Source organism: Gastrolobium bilobum, unplaced genomic scaffold, assembly GCF_033153095.1.
Source record: "Gastrolobium bilobum isolate Gb01-03AN ecotype WA unplaced genomic scaffold, APGP_CSIRO_Gbil_v1 utg91241, whole genome shotgun sequence".
In the NCBI taxonomy this organism is placed as follows: Eukaryota; Viridiplantae; Streptophyta; class Magnoliopsida; order Fabales; family Fabaceae; genus Gastrolobium; species Gastrolobium bilobum.
This window is the reverse complement of record NW_026897174.1, coordinates 17,216-29,391: the sequence shown is the minus strand read 5'-3', so window position 1 is coordinate 29,391 and position 12,176 is coordinate 17,216. Positions and strand designations below refer to the sequence as shown.

Sequence of the window (12,176 nt, the reverse complement as noted above, 5' to 3'; positions counted from 1 at the left end):
ATCAATTTCAATAGTGGGTGCAATATCATTTCTATCAGCAACCTGTGTAGTGTCTGCAAACATTTCAGCATTAGTATTCGAGTATCCAGCATGTTTGCAAAGTCAGTGCAATTTCCACATAACAATTCCCAGATTTATATTCAGATGCATCTGAAAATAATAATGAGTATATGGAACTGAAATACTTTAACAGTATGCATAATGTCAAAGATGAGCGCGTTTAAGCTTCCTCTCTCGCGCTTAAGCGCGGAGAGGCAGTAAGTTATGGTCATTTTTATTGTTTATCGCGCTTAAGCTTCCCCTTGGGGGCTGAAGCGCGCTCTTCGTATGGGATTTTTCAATTGTGGAGCGCGCTTAAGCGCGATACTGAGAGCTTAAGCGCTCTGAGGAGGATTTATCAGTTTTGGGGCTTAAGCCCTCTATACTTAGAAAATTTTCTCCATAATTTCCTATTCCTTGCATTCATCTCTACTGTGTATTCTTCCACCTCAATAATTCTGCTCAATATCATACACAAAACATATAAATGAATAAGAGTTGCGTACCTGTGTATGCTTTAATCCAGTTACACCTGAAAGTCCATCTCAACAGAATTTGATCATTAACCTCAATGTTTTTATTTTATTTTTATTTTTATGATATGACTAAAATAAACTATGCTAAGAATAATTAAAATAAGCTAAACTAAAATTAAATTACTAAATACTAAAATGTTGGAAAATAAAAAATATAGTTGGGTTGCCTCCCACAAGCGCTTGTTTTACGTCACGAGCCTGACGTACCTCTTTTATGTTCATGGTGGTTCAAAGCATGGGCTTGGTGATGACCAAGCTCTATCATTCAGAAATGGTGTCCTCCCATAGTACTCTTGTGCATATGAGTGAGATGAAGTAGGCTCAATAGCTTTGAATTTTGTGTTTACGTGTTTTCCCTTGCTCCTGAGCTTCTCCATTTTAACCTTTGGCTTACTTTCTTGAGAAGAATTCTCTTTGTGCTCTTCTTCTCCTTTCTTTTCACTAATATAGTAGACTTGATCTTCTGGTTGAATTATAGGTGAGGGAACTTCTTTATCAAAGAACTTGAAAATTGCTTGCTCCCCGTCTACCCGTAAGATCAACTCGCCTTTCGGTACATCAATCAGCGCTCCTGAGGTTGCCAAGAAAGGTCTTCTGAAGATCATAGGAATAGTAAAATTTTCCTCTATATCAAGGATGACAAAATCAACAGGAATGATGAATTTGTCAACCTTTACCAGTATGTCCTCAATAATGCCATAAGCTTGCTTTGTAGAGCAGTCAGCCAGTTGAACTATTGTCTTGGTTGGCCTTACTTCAGTGATCCCCAGTTTCTTCATCATAAATAGTGGCATCACGTTGATGCTGGCACCGAGATCACATAGAACATTTTTCACTTCCATATTGCCTATGTTGCATGGAATGCTGAATCTTCCTGGATCTTTAAGCTTTGGAGGCAACTTTTTCTGGATAATGGCACTACATTCCTCTATCAGCGTCACCGTCTCACATTCTTGTAGCTTACGCTTTCGTGATAGAAGATCTTTCATGAACTTTGCGTAATTGGTCGTGTTCTCCAAGGCCTCAGTAAACGGGATATTGATTTGCAGCTTCTTGAAAATGTCAAGGAATTTGGAATACTGCTGCTTTTTGATTTCCTTTCTGAACCTCTGCGGATATGGAATCTTTGCATAAGGTGAGAGCTCCAATGGCTTTTCTTGCCTTTCTTGAGCTTTCTTTTTCTCCCATTTGAACTCTTTCTTTTCAGGAACAGTTTTCTCTGCAGCAAATTCTTTGGCAACTTCCTTTTCTTTTTCCTTTTCAGTTGCAAGTTCATCATCTTTCTTTTTCTCTACTGAAGGCTTTACCACAGGTTCAATGGCTTTCTCACTCATAGTAGTAATCGCATTGCAGTGTTCCCTACTTGGATTTGGAATAGTGTTACCTGGAAAAGTTTCTTGAACTCTTTCAGTGAAATGCTTTGATAGCTGGCCAATCTGAGTTTCAAGATTCCGGATAGAAGCTTCTTGATTCCGGAATGAGGCCCTTGTCTCTTGCATAAAGGTTGAAGTGTCCTCTCTGAAATTATTGGAACTTTGAATGTAGTCTGATGTGGTCTTGGATAGTTGTGCAAAGGCCTTTTCCCATTCTGATTGTTGTGGAGGTTGCTGTTGCACTGGCATAGGAGGATTTAGCTGATGGTTCGAACTATAACTGAATCCCGGGTGTTGATTTTGATTTTTATTTCTCCACCCTTGATTTTGATTATTGCCGTATTGGTTCCTCCCTGGATTATATGGAGCTTTCTGATCATGCCAAATTCCATTAACATCTGCAGTTTCGGGTGCCTGGCAGTCTTCAGTAGCATGAGTACCTACACAAATATCACAAATGATAGCAGGAGTATTAACAGAAGAAACTTGAAATTCAGAAAATTGTTTTGCGAGAGAATCTAGCTGTTGTTGCTGTTTCTTATTGGATTGTAAAATCTGATCATTCTGGGCCAAGATGGCATCACAGCCATCAAGCTTCATAATCCCCGCTCTTCTCTGTGGTGCGGGAGCATTATCATACTCCTGAGAGGCTAGAGACTCTAGTAATTCCAAGGCTTCCTCTGGAGTTTTTGTCTTCAAGGACCCTCCTGATGCAGCATTCACCACTGTTCTTGTGTTCGACGTCATCCCTTGGAAGAAGGTTCTCGCTTGCTCCCAGGCTTCAATGCCATGTTGGGGACACTTCCTGAGCAGTCCTTTGAATCTTTCCCATGCTTCATATAGAGATTCACTTTCTTTTTGTTCAAAAGAAGTGATATCCCCCTTGAGCTTTGCCATCTTCGAAGATGAGAAAAATTTATCCAAAAATTTGGTTCCCAAGTCGTCCCAGTGAGTGATGCTTCCTTGAGGTAACGATTGCAACCATCCTCTTGCTTCGTCTATAAGTGAACATGGGAACAACCTGAGCAAAATAGCATCCCGAGACACCCCGTTCATTTTCAAGGTATCACAATATAGCAAGAAGTTTTCCAGATGGATGTAAGGGTCTTCAGTGCTTCCTCCGGCAAATTGGTCTTTCTGAATTAATTGTAAAAGTGCCGGCTTGAGTTCGAAGTTGTTAGCATCCACGTTTGGTCTAACAATACTCGCCGTCTGTGGAACTCGAGCAGGAGTCATGTAATCTCCCAACGTTCTCGGAGGTGGTGGAGGTGCATTGTTGTCTCCCATTGCTTCTTCTCTTGGTTCTGTTGAGCTTGAAGCTTCTTTCTCTTGCTGTCTTCTTTCTTTAGCAAGTTTTCTGTTTCTTTTGCTGTTTTCTCTATCTCCGGGTCGAATTGCAAGGAATCGGTGTCAACGGTACCTCGCATAAACCAGAAAAATAGATTATATAAAATAAGAAAAATAAAACTGAATTTAAATAACAGAAAATTAAATAACAGAAAATAAGGTCCAATCTAAAGAATTAATAGCTACTATTAATGTTGAAATAGTAATCCCCGGCAACGGCGCCAAAAACTTGTTGCTACTCACGGCAAGTGCACCGATCGTACAAGTAATATATGATTAAGTAAGAGATCGTTCCCACGAGGATTACAGTTCAAGCACTAATTCACTATCGCAAACTTAGTTAGACAATCGAAAGTGTATTTGGAAACAGGATTTGAATTGCATAATTAAAATATTAAATATTAAGCTAATTACTTGCAAGAATTAAAGACAAGAAATTAAAGATGTGATTTAACTAATAAAATAAAAACGTAGCTAGGGGTTCGATTTCCTTTAATCTCCTTATTATGATTCGAAGTCCTTCTTTACGTTAACTGTCCTTAATATCAATCTAACCAATTCTTTCGCATGTTATTAGAGCTCAATCCCTTGTTACTCTAAAATCTTTACAATATTGGAAGAACCCTAGTTCCCCGGTTATTCCCCAAGCATGCAAGCATTAAATTCAAGAATCTTAAAGATTACGCAAACCCTATGTTTATCCCTAGAATCATAACGTTTACGATGAAGTTATCAGATATGGATCACACACTAACATTCCTATTGTCATGCATTCACCGATGATCATTATATAAGATTCAAGTCTATATAAAGCATTAAAAACAGATAACTTCATTCATGATAAAAAGGAAAATTAACGTACGAATTGTTCAAAGCGTAATAAATCGACTAAAATCCATCTAACCCTAACTACTTAAAGAACTAGCCGGACATGGCAAAATCAAGAACAAAAGAAAATAGAAAAGCTCCCCCAAACTCCATAGATAATTGGTGGATCTTCAATATCTCCAGTGAACACTTGACGTTGATCCGTCTCCGCCGCTCACGAACATGAATATGATGTTCCTCCGCGTTCCTTCAGCCTCTGAGCACCCAAGAGTTGTTTAGCAATGTAAAGTTATCTATTTCTGGTCCCCAATGGTGTTTTAAATAGGTCAAGAGTTCGTATTGCAGTAGAAAACTTGAATGGGCCTAAGTTGGACTTGTCTGGGCGCTTAAGCTTGTGAATGGGGGCTTAAGCTTCCACTTTTAACAACTTGATAAGATCTTCAATCTTATTGTTTTCACCTTGATTCATCTTCTTTTCTGATTTGATCTCTCTTTATCTAAATCTTCATATTTGAATCATTTGTTATCAAATCCCTTTAAAAATAACAAATATATTAATTAGTTCCAACAATCAGATAATGTTCATGATTATCATTTTAAAACCCTAATTTTTGACTTGTTCAACTAGATAATTCATATTATTTTAGTCCATTAAACAAGATAAACTAAAGGTTTATCATGTAGCATCATCTCGAATCTGCGCTACAAGAGGTAATAATAAAACTATGATGATCCTATACATCTAAATCACTATAGTCTTAAACGCTTCTGCAGATGCAAATGCTCCTACAGTTATATTGTTATATATATATATATATATATATATATATATATATATATTAAAAGTTAAAATTTATATATAATATAAAAAGATACAAAATAGTAAATTTATTGAAGTACAGGGGCACAATGTTCAATCGCCCCCTTTTAAAAATAGGTTAATTTATGAGTTCAACTCATTTCAATCCTTACGTGAGTGTGTTAGGTTTGGTCATGTCAAAGAAAATAAAATCTTCTAACCCAATACTCAGAAAATATCCAAATTCCAACCCAACTTAATCTAATCCACAACTCTAGAATATGAATACCCTGATGGTTATCATGTGAATTGACACCGTTATTGCTACTGAAAGTTCTATGATATATTTTGTTGGTCAATTATGTGTGAGTCTGATTAATTGAATTTGAGGAAACTTATATTTACTAACTTTTTGTGTATTTCGGAAAGGGATAGGATATTGTGACACTCAAGTTATGTTACACCCATGTGACACCCAATCAATCTCATCGTTAGATCGCTTATGTTGATCCAACGATTATATTTATTTCCATCTTTGTATGGTCATGACTTCCCAAGTTTAAAGTGAAAGCATTAACTATGGGAAATCATAACCATACAAAGGTAGAAATAAATATAAAATATTAAATTTGAGAAATCATGACCATACAAAGATGAAAATAAATATAACCGTTGGATCAACATAAGCGATCTAACGGTGAGATTGACTGGGTGTCACATGGGTGTAACATAACTTGGGTGTCACAATATCCTATCCCTTTCGGAAATTACAAATTTAAAAATATTGGTACTTCTTGGAATATATAATTTAATTTTTAAATAAATTTTTTTATAAAGATAATCTTTATTGAATTTTATGCTTTTTCAAAGTGACAGAAAATGAATGTTTGTCGTAACATTGGGGGAAGCCGGAAAAGAAGTTTCCGTAAATTTGGAAGGAAATGAGATCTGCTTTCAATGATTTTAATTTGCTTGGTGCTTTTGGTGTTGGGAATGAATCTTTTCGGATGAAAAAATAATCATGTGATCATGTTATTTGATCTAATCACTTATTTAAAAATTATATATATATATTTTTTACCTCATCATCCATAAATAGTCATAATCAAATAATATGATGACATTATTAATTTTCTACATAAGATGATTCACTCTACCTTCTGTTTGAGTAATTGTGATGAATAACTTTGCAACTGCCAACTGTCAGTTATGACCACACCATAGAAAATAACAAAAATGAAGCATTAATATGTTGTATTGGGTTTGGAGGATACGTTGGTTGTTGGTTTTGACTAATTCAAACTTAGTTAGGTGTCACTGTCTGTGTGTTCTGATTTTCCGCTGCTTCTGCTTCGGGGAAACTTCTTCGCCTCGCGCCTCACGCTATCTGCTGGGACTTTATTTCAATTAAATAATCGGTATTTTATTAGCAAAATGACGTTTTGGTTTTGTTTGGTACCATAATTACAAGAAGGGGAATCATACTCTTCAGCAACTGGCAAATGGATCTCTCATGCACTAGATATATATTTTTAAAGTGGATCCTATTATTTAATAAAATAAAATAAAAAAACTGTTGACACTATTCTCCGTGGGTGTGCAGAAAAAATTCATATCCACTCCAGCAGCGGAAGAGAATATAGCCCCATAGAAGAATGACGTTTCATATTTGTTTGCTATGACAGAAAAGAAAGAAAGAATTGTATTAAAAAAATTATATATATATCAAGGGGGTTGGTTCAAAGTAGGATTGGTTGAAGTGATACAATTTTGTTTTAAGGAAAACATGTTTTCCTTTTTAAACTAGAAAAAGTTTCTTTTATTAGTGATTCATAATATAAGTGGGGCCTATAAAATGAAGAAAAAAAAAAATCAAAGTAAAACCCACTTATGCTAGGAATAACTAGTAAAAAAAAAATTTCTTTAAAAAAAAAAATATTTTTCCTTTTGTTTAAATAAGTTTTGACTTTAAATTCTCATGATTATAAAAAAATTTCTTCAAAAGAGTTAGTCTATTATGATGTAGATATTCTCGTCTCGAATATAATTGCCTCTTTAATGAAAGATACATAGAATTTATTCATATAGAAAGAGCACAAAAAGAAATTGATTCAACTAGTACATACTTAATTCATCTTAATTTATAAAAAGAAAGAAAAAGTATTGGTCTATTGGAGAAACTATTAATCACATTAGAAATATATGTATGAAATTAATTTATTTTTTTATTGTTAATAAATTTATAAACTTAAATTTTTTTTTCCTTCCCAGTTTTTTCGTATGGAGGGAATTAAGAATTAAAGGTTTTAAAAAGAAGGAATATATATTTCAAAAAAAGAGAGAGAAGAAGAATGGATATATTAGGCCAATTCTTTTCTATTTTCCTTTTTTTTCTTCATTCATATATTACATAACATACAGACCCACTACAGGGAATTTGGGGTTTAGCGTCGGTTATTTTAATGAGCGGAGGCGGTTTAAACAGCCAGCAAAAATTTTGACGTCACTTTAAAAACCGCCTGTGAAAATGCGGCCACTAAATCCATTTGCACGATTTGGCGTCAATTTTCTCAACCGACGGAATAACCGCCGTTGAGCTTTAGCTTAAAATTAAAAAAAAAAAAAAAAAAGCAGCAAAAACAGCTGCTTTTATTTGTGCAGAAGCCAAATAATCAAATCTAAGTTAAGACACATTAAAGGCATTATAACTGATTCTTTAAAAACCACATCAAAGGCATTATAACTGCTTCTTTAAAAACCAAACCAAAATTAGATTCTTGTAAAAGATTAGTTATTATTGTATTTCATGTGACAACAAATGGCAACCTCTTTCGTCATAATCTAAAAGGAAAGTGAAAGGGCTTTTCAGCTCTACACAAACTATTGACTCCATCCTAATACTATCTTCTGAGCTGCAAGAGCTTCAACCTCTAGAGTTGGTTCCCATAATAGTATAGTCTCTGCCAGTAATGATGTCACCACATATGGATCCCCGGACGCCTATCTTCCAAGTAACCTATGATCAAGATGTAAACAAAGAAATTAATGAAAAGTTTGATTTGGTGAATTGTGTGACTAAGTTATGGCTAAATATCCAGGTGAATACAGGTGCCAAAAATAATATGATACAGAGCTGCTTCCTTGCAGAAACACCAAAGAGCCCCATAGTCTCTCTCTCTATTTATATATATATATATATATATATATATATATATATATATATAAATAAATAATATGAGAATAGAAGCACTGCCACCAGTAAGGCTAGAGCAGCAAAACATACTAAACCAAGTAAGAAATTATAAAAAAAAAAGGTGCTCAATGATAACCAATTAACCACATACCTTCAGTTTCTTATTAGGAGCAAGAGCTTGAGGAGGAATAACTGAAGTCAATTCGCACAATGGCTTTATGACAGCAGAATAAGTGGGATGTTCAATTTCCCTAACAAAAGTTTAAATAAAAAAAATCTTCATATGTATAATGAACATGGTGCATTATCACATTATTAAGTAAAAAAATAAGAAACATAAAGCCACCAAAGGTGAGAGAAAACTACATACCATAGTGAGAATCTTTGACGCAGGTTAAAATATCAAGGTTTGGAGCTCGAGGATGACACCAAGAAGCCACATTGTGGTCGAAACTGGCTTTATACGCCGCAGCTCCTGAGAATCAAAAGCATGCAGCAATAATTAAATTAATAATTCATGCTAAGTCTCTCCAGCTACCAGGAGATTTTTCACAGAATCAAAAATATCCAAGTGTTGGCTCCACTACCACACCTTAAAGGAGACTGTGTCCCATATTGCCAATTACTTATCTGCACCAATTGTAATTAGCTGAGGAGCACCTCCCATCACCCTAGATAGCTCAACTGCTACAACCCCACCATTGTGTGCCTAGATACATCATGCGTTATTATTATTAACTAATGAAATGTGCATGCATGGAATCAGTACATATGTACAAATAATCAACCACGGAAAACATAGTAACTAGAAATTGTAATTTTCTAATAATTTATCTAGATGGACGCAACGCTGCAGCAAATAGTGCTGGAACTAGTAATGCAAGTGCAATTATAAATATAAACCAAAGAAATTAGAACTCTGAACTAGCAACGCTGCAATAAATAATATAAACCAGCTTTTTCTAGCAATGCATCAGCTTCTGCAGGACCTCTGCTTCCAGGTTTGTAAGGGATTGGCTTGAACTCCCTTTTATCAATGCGATGCAAAAGTGGGGTGAAGATCTCCCAAGATGCCTGATAAGAGATAAAAAAACACAACTATTAAAGTTGTGAATCAATACCATTTTGCAATAGTCTATGAAGCATGTAATGATCTTTACCTTCAACTCATCTCTTCGAACACAATGATGAATTAGACGCTCATAAACATGAACTAGGAAAAATAGCATACGTGTCAAGAATTAGACGCTCATAAGCCTTTGGAATGGTTATGCCTTGATAGCGTTGCCTATATGACAAATCTAGTTCACTTTGAACTGTGGACATCTCCAGTCCAGGTTGCTTGACCTGCATGAGACATTGAACTTGTCAGTCCAATCTCAGAAACATCATTCAATTATTTTAGCATTTTATGGCCATATCTTAACGAATTTAAGATATAAATTTCTTTCATTATCACAATATAACAGGTAAAATAAGAAAATGTTAACTAGCAAAGTTGCATTAACTTTAAGAAGAAATTGATTCCAAACAGCAGACTGGACAGAAATTATGTAATGACCAGTTGCTAAACCTGAAGGCCTAAAACATTCAGCTCCTGCATTTCCTTATTATTTTTGTTAAAGAAGAATTGAATCAGAAAATAATTACCAGTAGCAATTTTACTTAAAATACTAAAGCAATCTTTTAAATGAGGTAAGCTGATAATTTACAAAACTAAGGTATATATATATATATATATATATATATATATATATATATATAAACCAAAAGTAGGCACTATTGTTAATTCCAGGATATAAGCAAGCCTTGTAATGAGCATCAGATATATCACGTCCGAATGTGTGACAATCCATTTTATTAGAAACAAATATGGTTAAGAAATCCCGAATTCCAAAGACTAACTCTAACCATTACTAAAACTCAAACATTATTAGGGTTCTGTGGGTGTAGGAAACACCACTTCAACAATTACATATAGCAATTTCCTTTCCACACCATCCACACGCATGCTACACATGTGGCTGGACTTTACTAACTCAATTGGTGCATAGCCACCAAGTGGCAACCAGGTCATCCCCCTCCTTGCGTGCATGTACGCCACATGCTTAGCTAAGTTGACACTTGACACCCTCTCATTCTCCACGGCAAAACACCATTGACCAACATCTCATCAATTCAAAATTTTGCATCTTCAAACACATTCATGGTAAAGACTCTCAAGGAACCCACACATGGCCAAGCTTTCCCAACCCACGCAATGCATGCCCTCCGAGTGTCAAGTAAACCCCCTCATTTTCACTTGCATGACCGCCACCTAGCCAGCATTTGGACAAATTGCAAATCCATTTATTTTCAGTCAAAACACATTTGACTACATTCACTTTCTTGTTGTTCATCTTCTGTACCGAAGACTATCATCCGCCTCTGTTGATATCGTTTTCAAACTTTCCCCAAGCAAGAACATACCACCAAGTTCTCACCACCTCTAGCTTATTTCTCCATTTCTCAACCGAAGCCAACATCTACTTCTCCATTAATTTTTCCATAGCCGAAACAGACTAGCTAGGAGAGTGACCTCAAACTTGGGTTCTTTAAGCTTACAACTCACATGCAAAGCCACATTTCTTTCAAAATCCAAGCCGTGAGTCTCATATTGAAGTTGAAGTTGAAGTTATAGTTCATTCATTCCTCATCCAGTTTGGCCAAAGATTTAAAAGGAGGAGGCACGAACCCTTGCTAAGAGCTTCAAGAAGGGGAAACAAGGAACTATAACTAGGAAAAAACACTGATTTGTTTGAAAAGTGGGAAGGTAAATTCTAGCCTTGTGTGTGTTCCCCTCGCTTACGGGTATGGTGATTAAAGAAGGGTGATTTATGTGAAAATTTTAGTGGTTATAGCCCTGACTTAGCCAATTAATTCAGGTTTTTATGGAATGAAGTTCTGTTTATTCATTGTATAATAATGGGAATTAGGAACTCTATTAGTTATGTCACCCTCGGCTGTGTTAGGAATATAGGAGTACTTCTTTGTGTGCCCTGTTTTGTTGAATCCAACCAATTGGCTAATGACATATGAAGGAATACCTAATTAAATATGCAATATGAAATTCACAAATTCTTGTGAAATGTGAATAAAACACGAAAGAAAACTACAAGTGACATTATTTATTATATATATATATATATCATAAAAAATGGAAAATGAGATACTACAAACCATGAAAAATTGTTAAATACATTACTTACTGTGGTTGATTGCTCACGATGGAGATTCGGAGCTTGCGCCATCGAAACCAGATTCTGAGCCTGTGACAAGAAAGCTCATGTTGATGGAATAAAATAGCAATAAATCCAAAAAAAAGGAAAATCAAAAAGTCAAATTTAAATCTGAAGCAGGTTAAAGAACAATACCTATAAAGAACAATGACTGAGCTCAACACAAAATTCTAAAATGAAGATAAGGAATTAACTTAGGGTTTATGGCATGGAAGATTTCGAATTGAATCAGCTTCGATGCAAAATCGCAAATCTAATAAGGATTGGGAAGGAGTTCTTACATACCAATAAAAATGGTAAGATTTACCCCAAACAATTTCCCTTCTCTGAGGTCCAAAATATCTCGCTTGCTTGAGAATCAGAAAAAAATATATCGCAATTGAAATGATTGACAAAATTTAAATGTTGAGATTTTTAGATAAATGTGAAGTGTAAGAGTGCCTTGTGGAAAGTGAAAGAGAAAGGGCGTGGTGTGATTTTGTAAATGGTTATATTAACCCGGTTAAATTTATCATTTAAAATGCAGGCGTTTATATAAACCCGCCATTAGTAAACGGCCACAAAAATGCGAATTTGTTGTAGTGTACCGGTAGTAGGGTTTTTATTTATTTATTTATAAAGTAAGATATAACCTTGCGTTTGCATTAATTTTTTAGCTAAATTAATTTAACTTATTTACAAAGAATTTCAAATTTAAATGAGGTCAATTTATTAATTAAATTAGTTTAACATATAATCAGTTAAGCACGCTAAGTAAAGCGTCTCACCTGTTTATATAAAAAA

The 12,176-nt window shown here is 35.0% G+C and overlaps 1 protein-coding gene, 1 long non-coding RNA gene and 1 other non-coding gene across 3 annotated transcripts; 1 reads left to right on the top strand and 2 right to left on the bottom strand.

Moving 5' to 3' along the window:
- Window positions 1-1,030: 1,030 nt before the first annotated feature.
- On the bottom strand, window positions 1,031-2,695 carry LOC133304704 (uncharacterized; the record flags this gene model as incomplete). Its single annotated transcript, XM_061504758.1, has 2 exons — window positions 1,883-2,695; window positions 1,031-1,831 (listed from the first exon to the last, which is right to left on the bottom strand). Coding segments are annotated over exons 1-2 (1,614 nt in total), but the record flags the coding sequence as incomplete, so codon positions are not given.
- A 37-nt stretch (window positions 2,696-2,732) lies between these two features.
- LOC133304706 (small nucleolar RNA R71) lies at window positions 2,733-2,839 on the top strand. The gene has a single exon (XR_009750650.1). It is a non-coding gene; the product is annotated as a small nucleolar RNA R71 (small nucleolar RNA).
- Window positions 2,840-7,748: 4,909 nt separating this feature from the next.
- LOC133304705 (uncharacterized) lies at window positions 7,749-11,842 on the bottom strand. Its single transcript, XR_009750649.1, has 7 exons — window positions 11,529-11,842; window positions 11,364-11,423; window positions 9,276-9,462; window positions 8,708-9,189; window positions 8,486-8,590; window positions 8,267-8,366; window positions 7,749-7,938 (listed from the first exon to the last, which is right to left on the bottom strand). It is a non-coding gene; the product is annotated as an uncharacterized LOC133304705 (long non-coding RNA).
- Window positions 11,843-12,176: the final 334 nt, after the last annotated feature.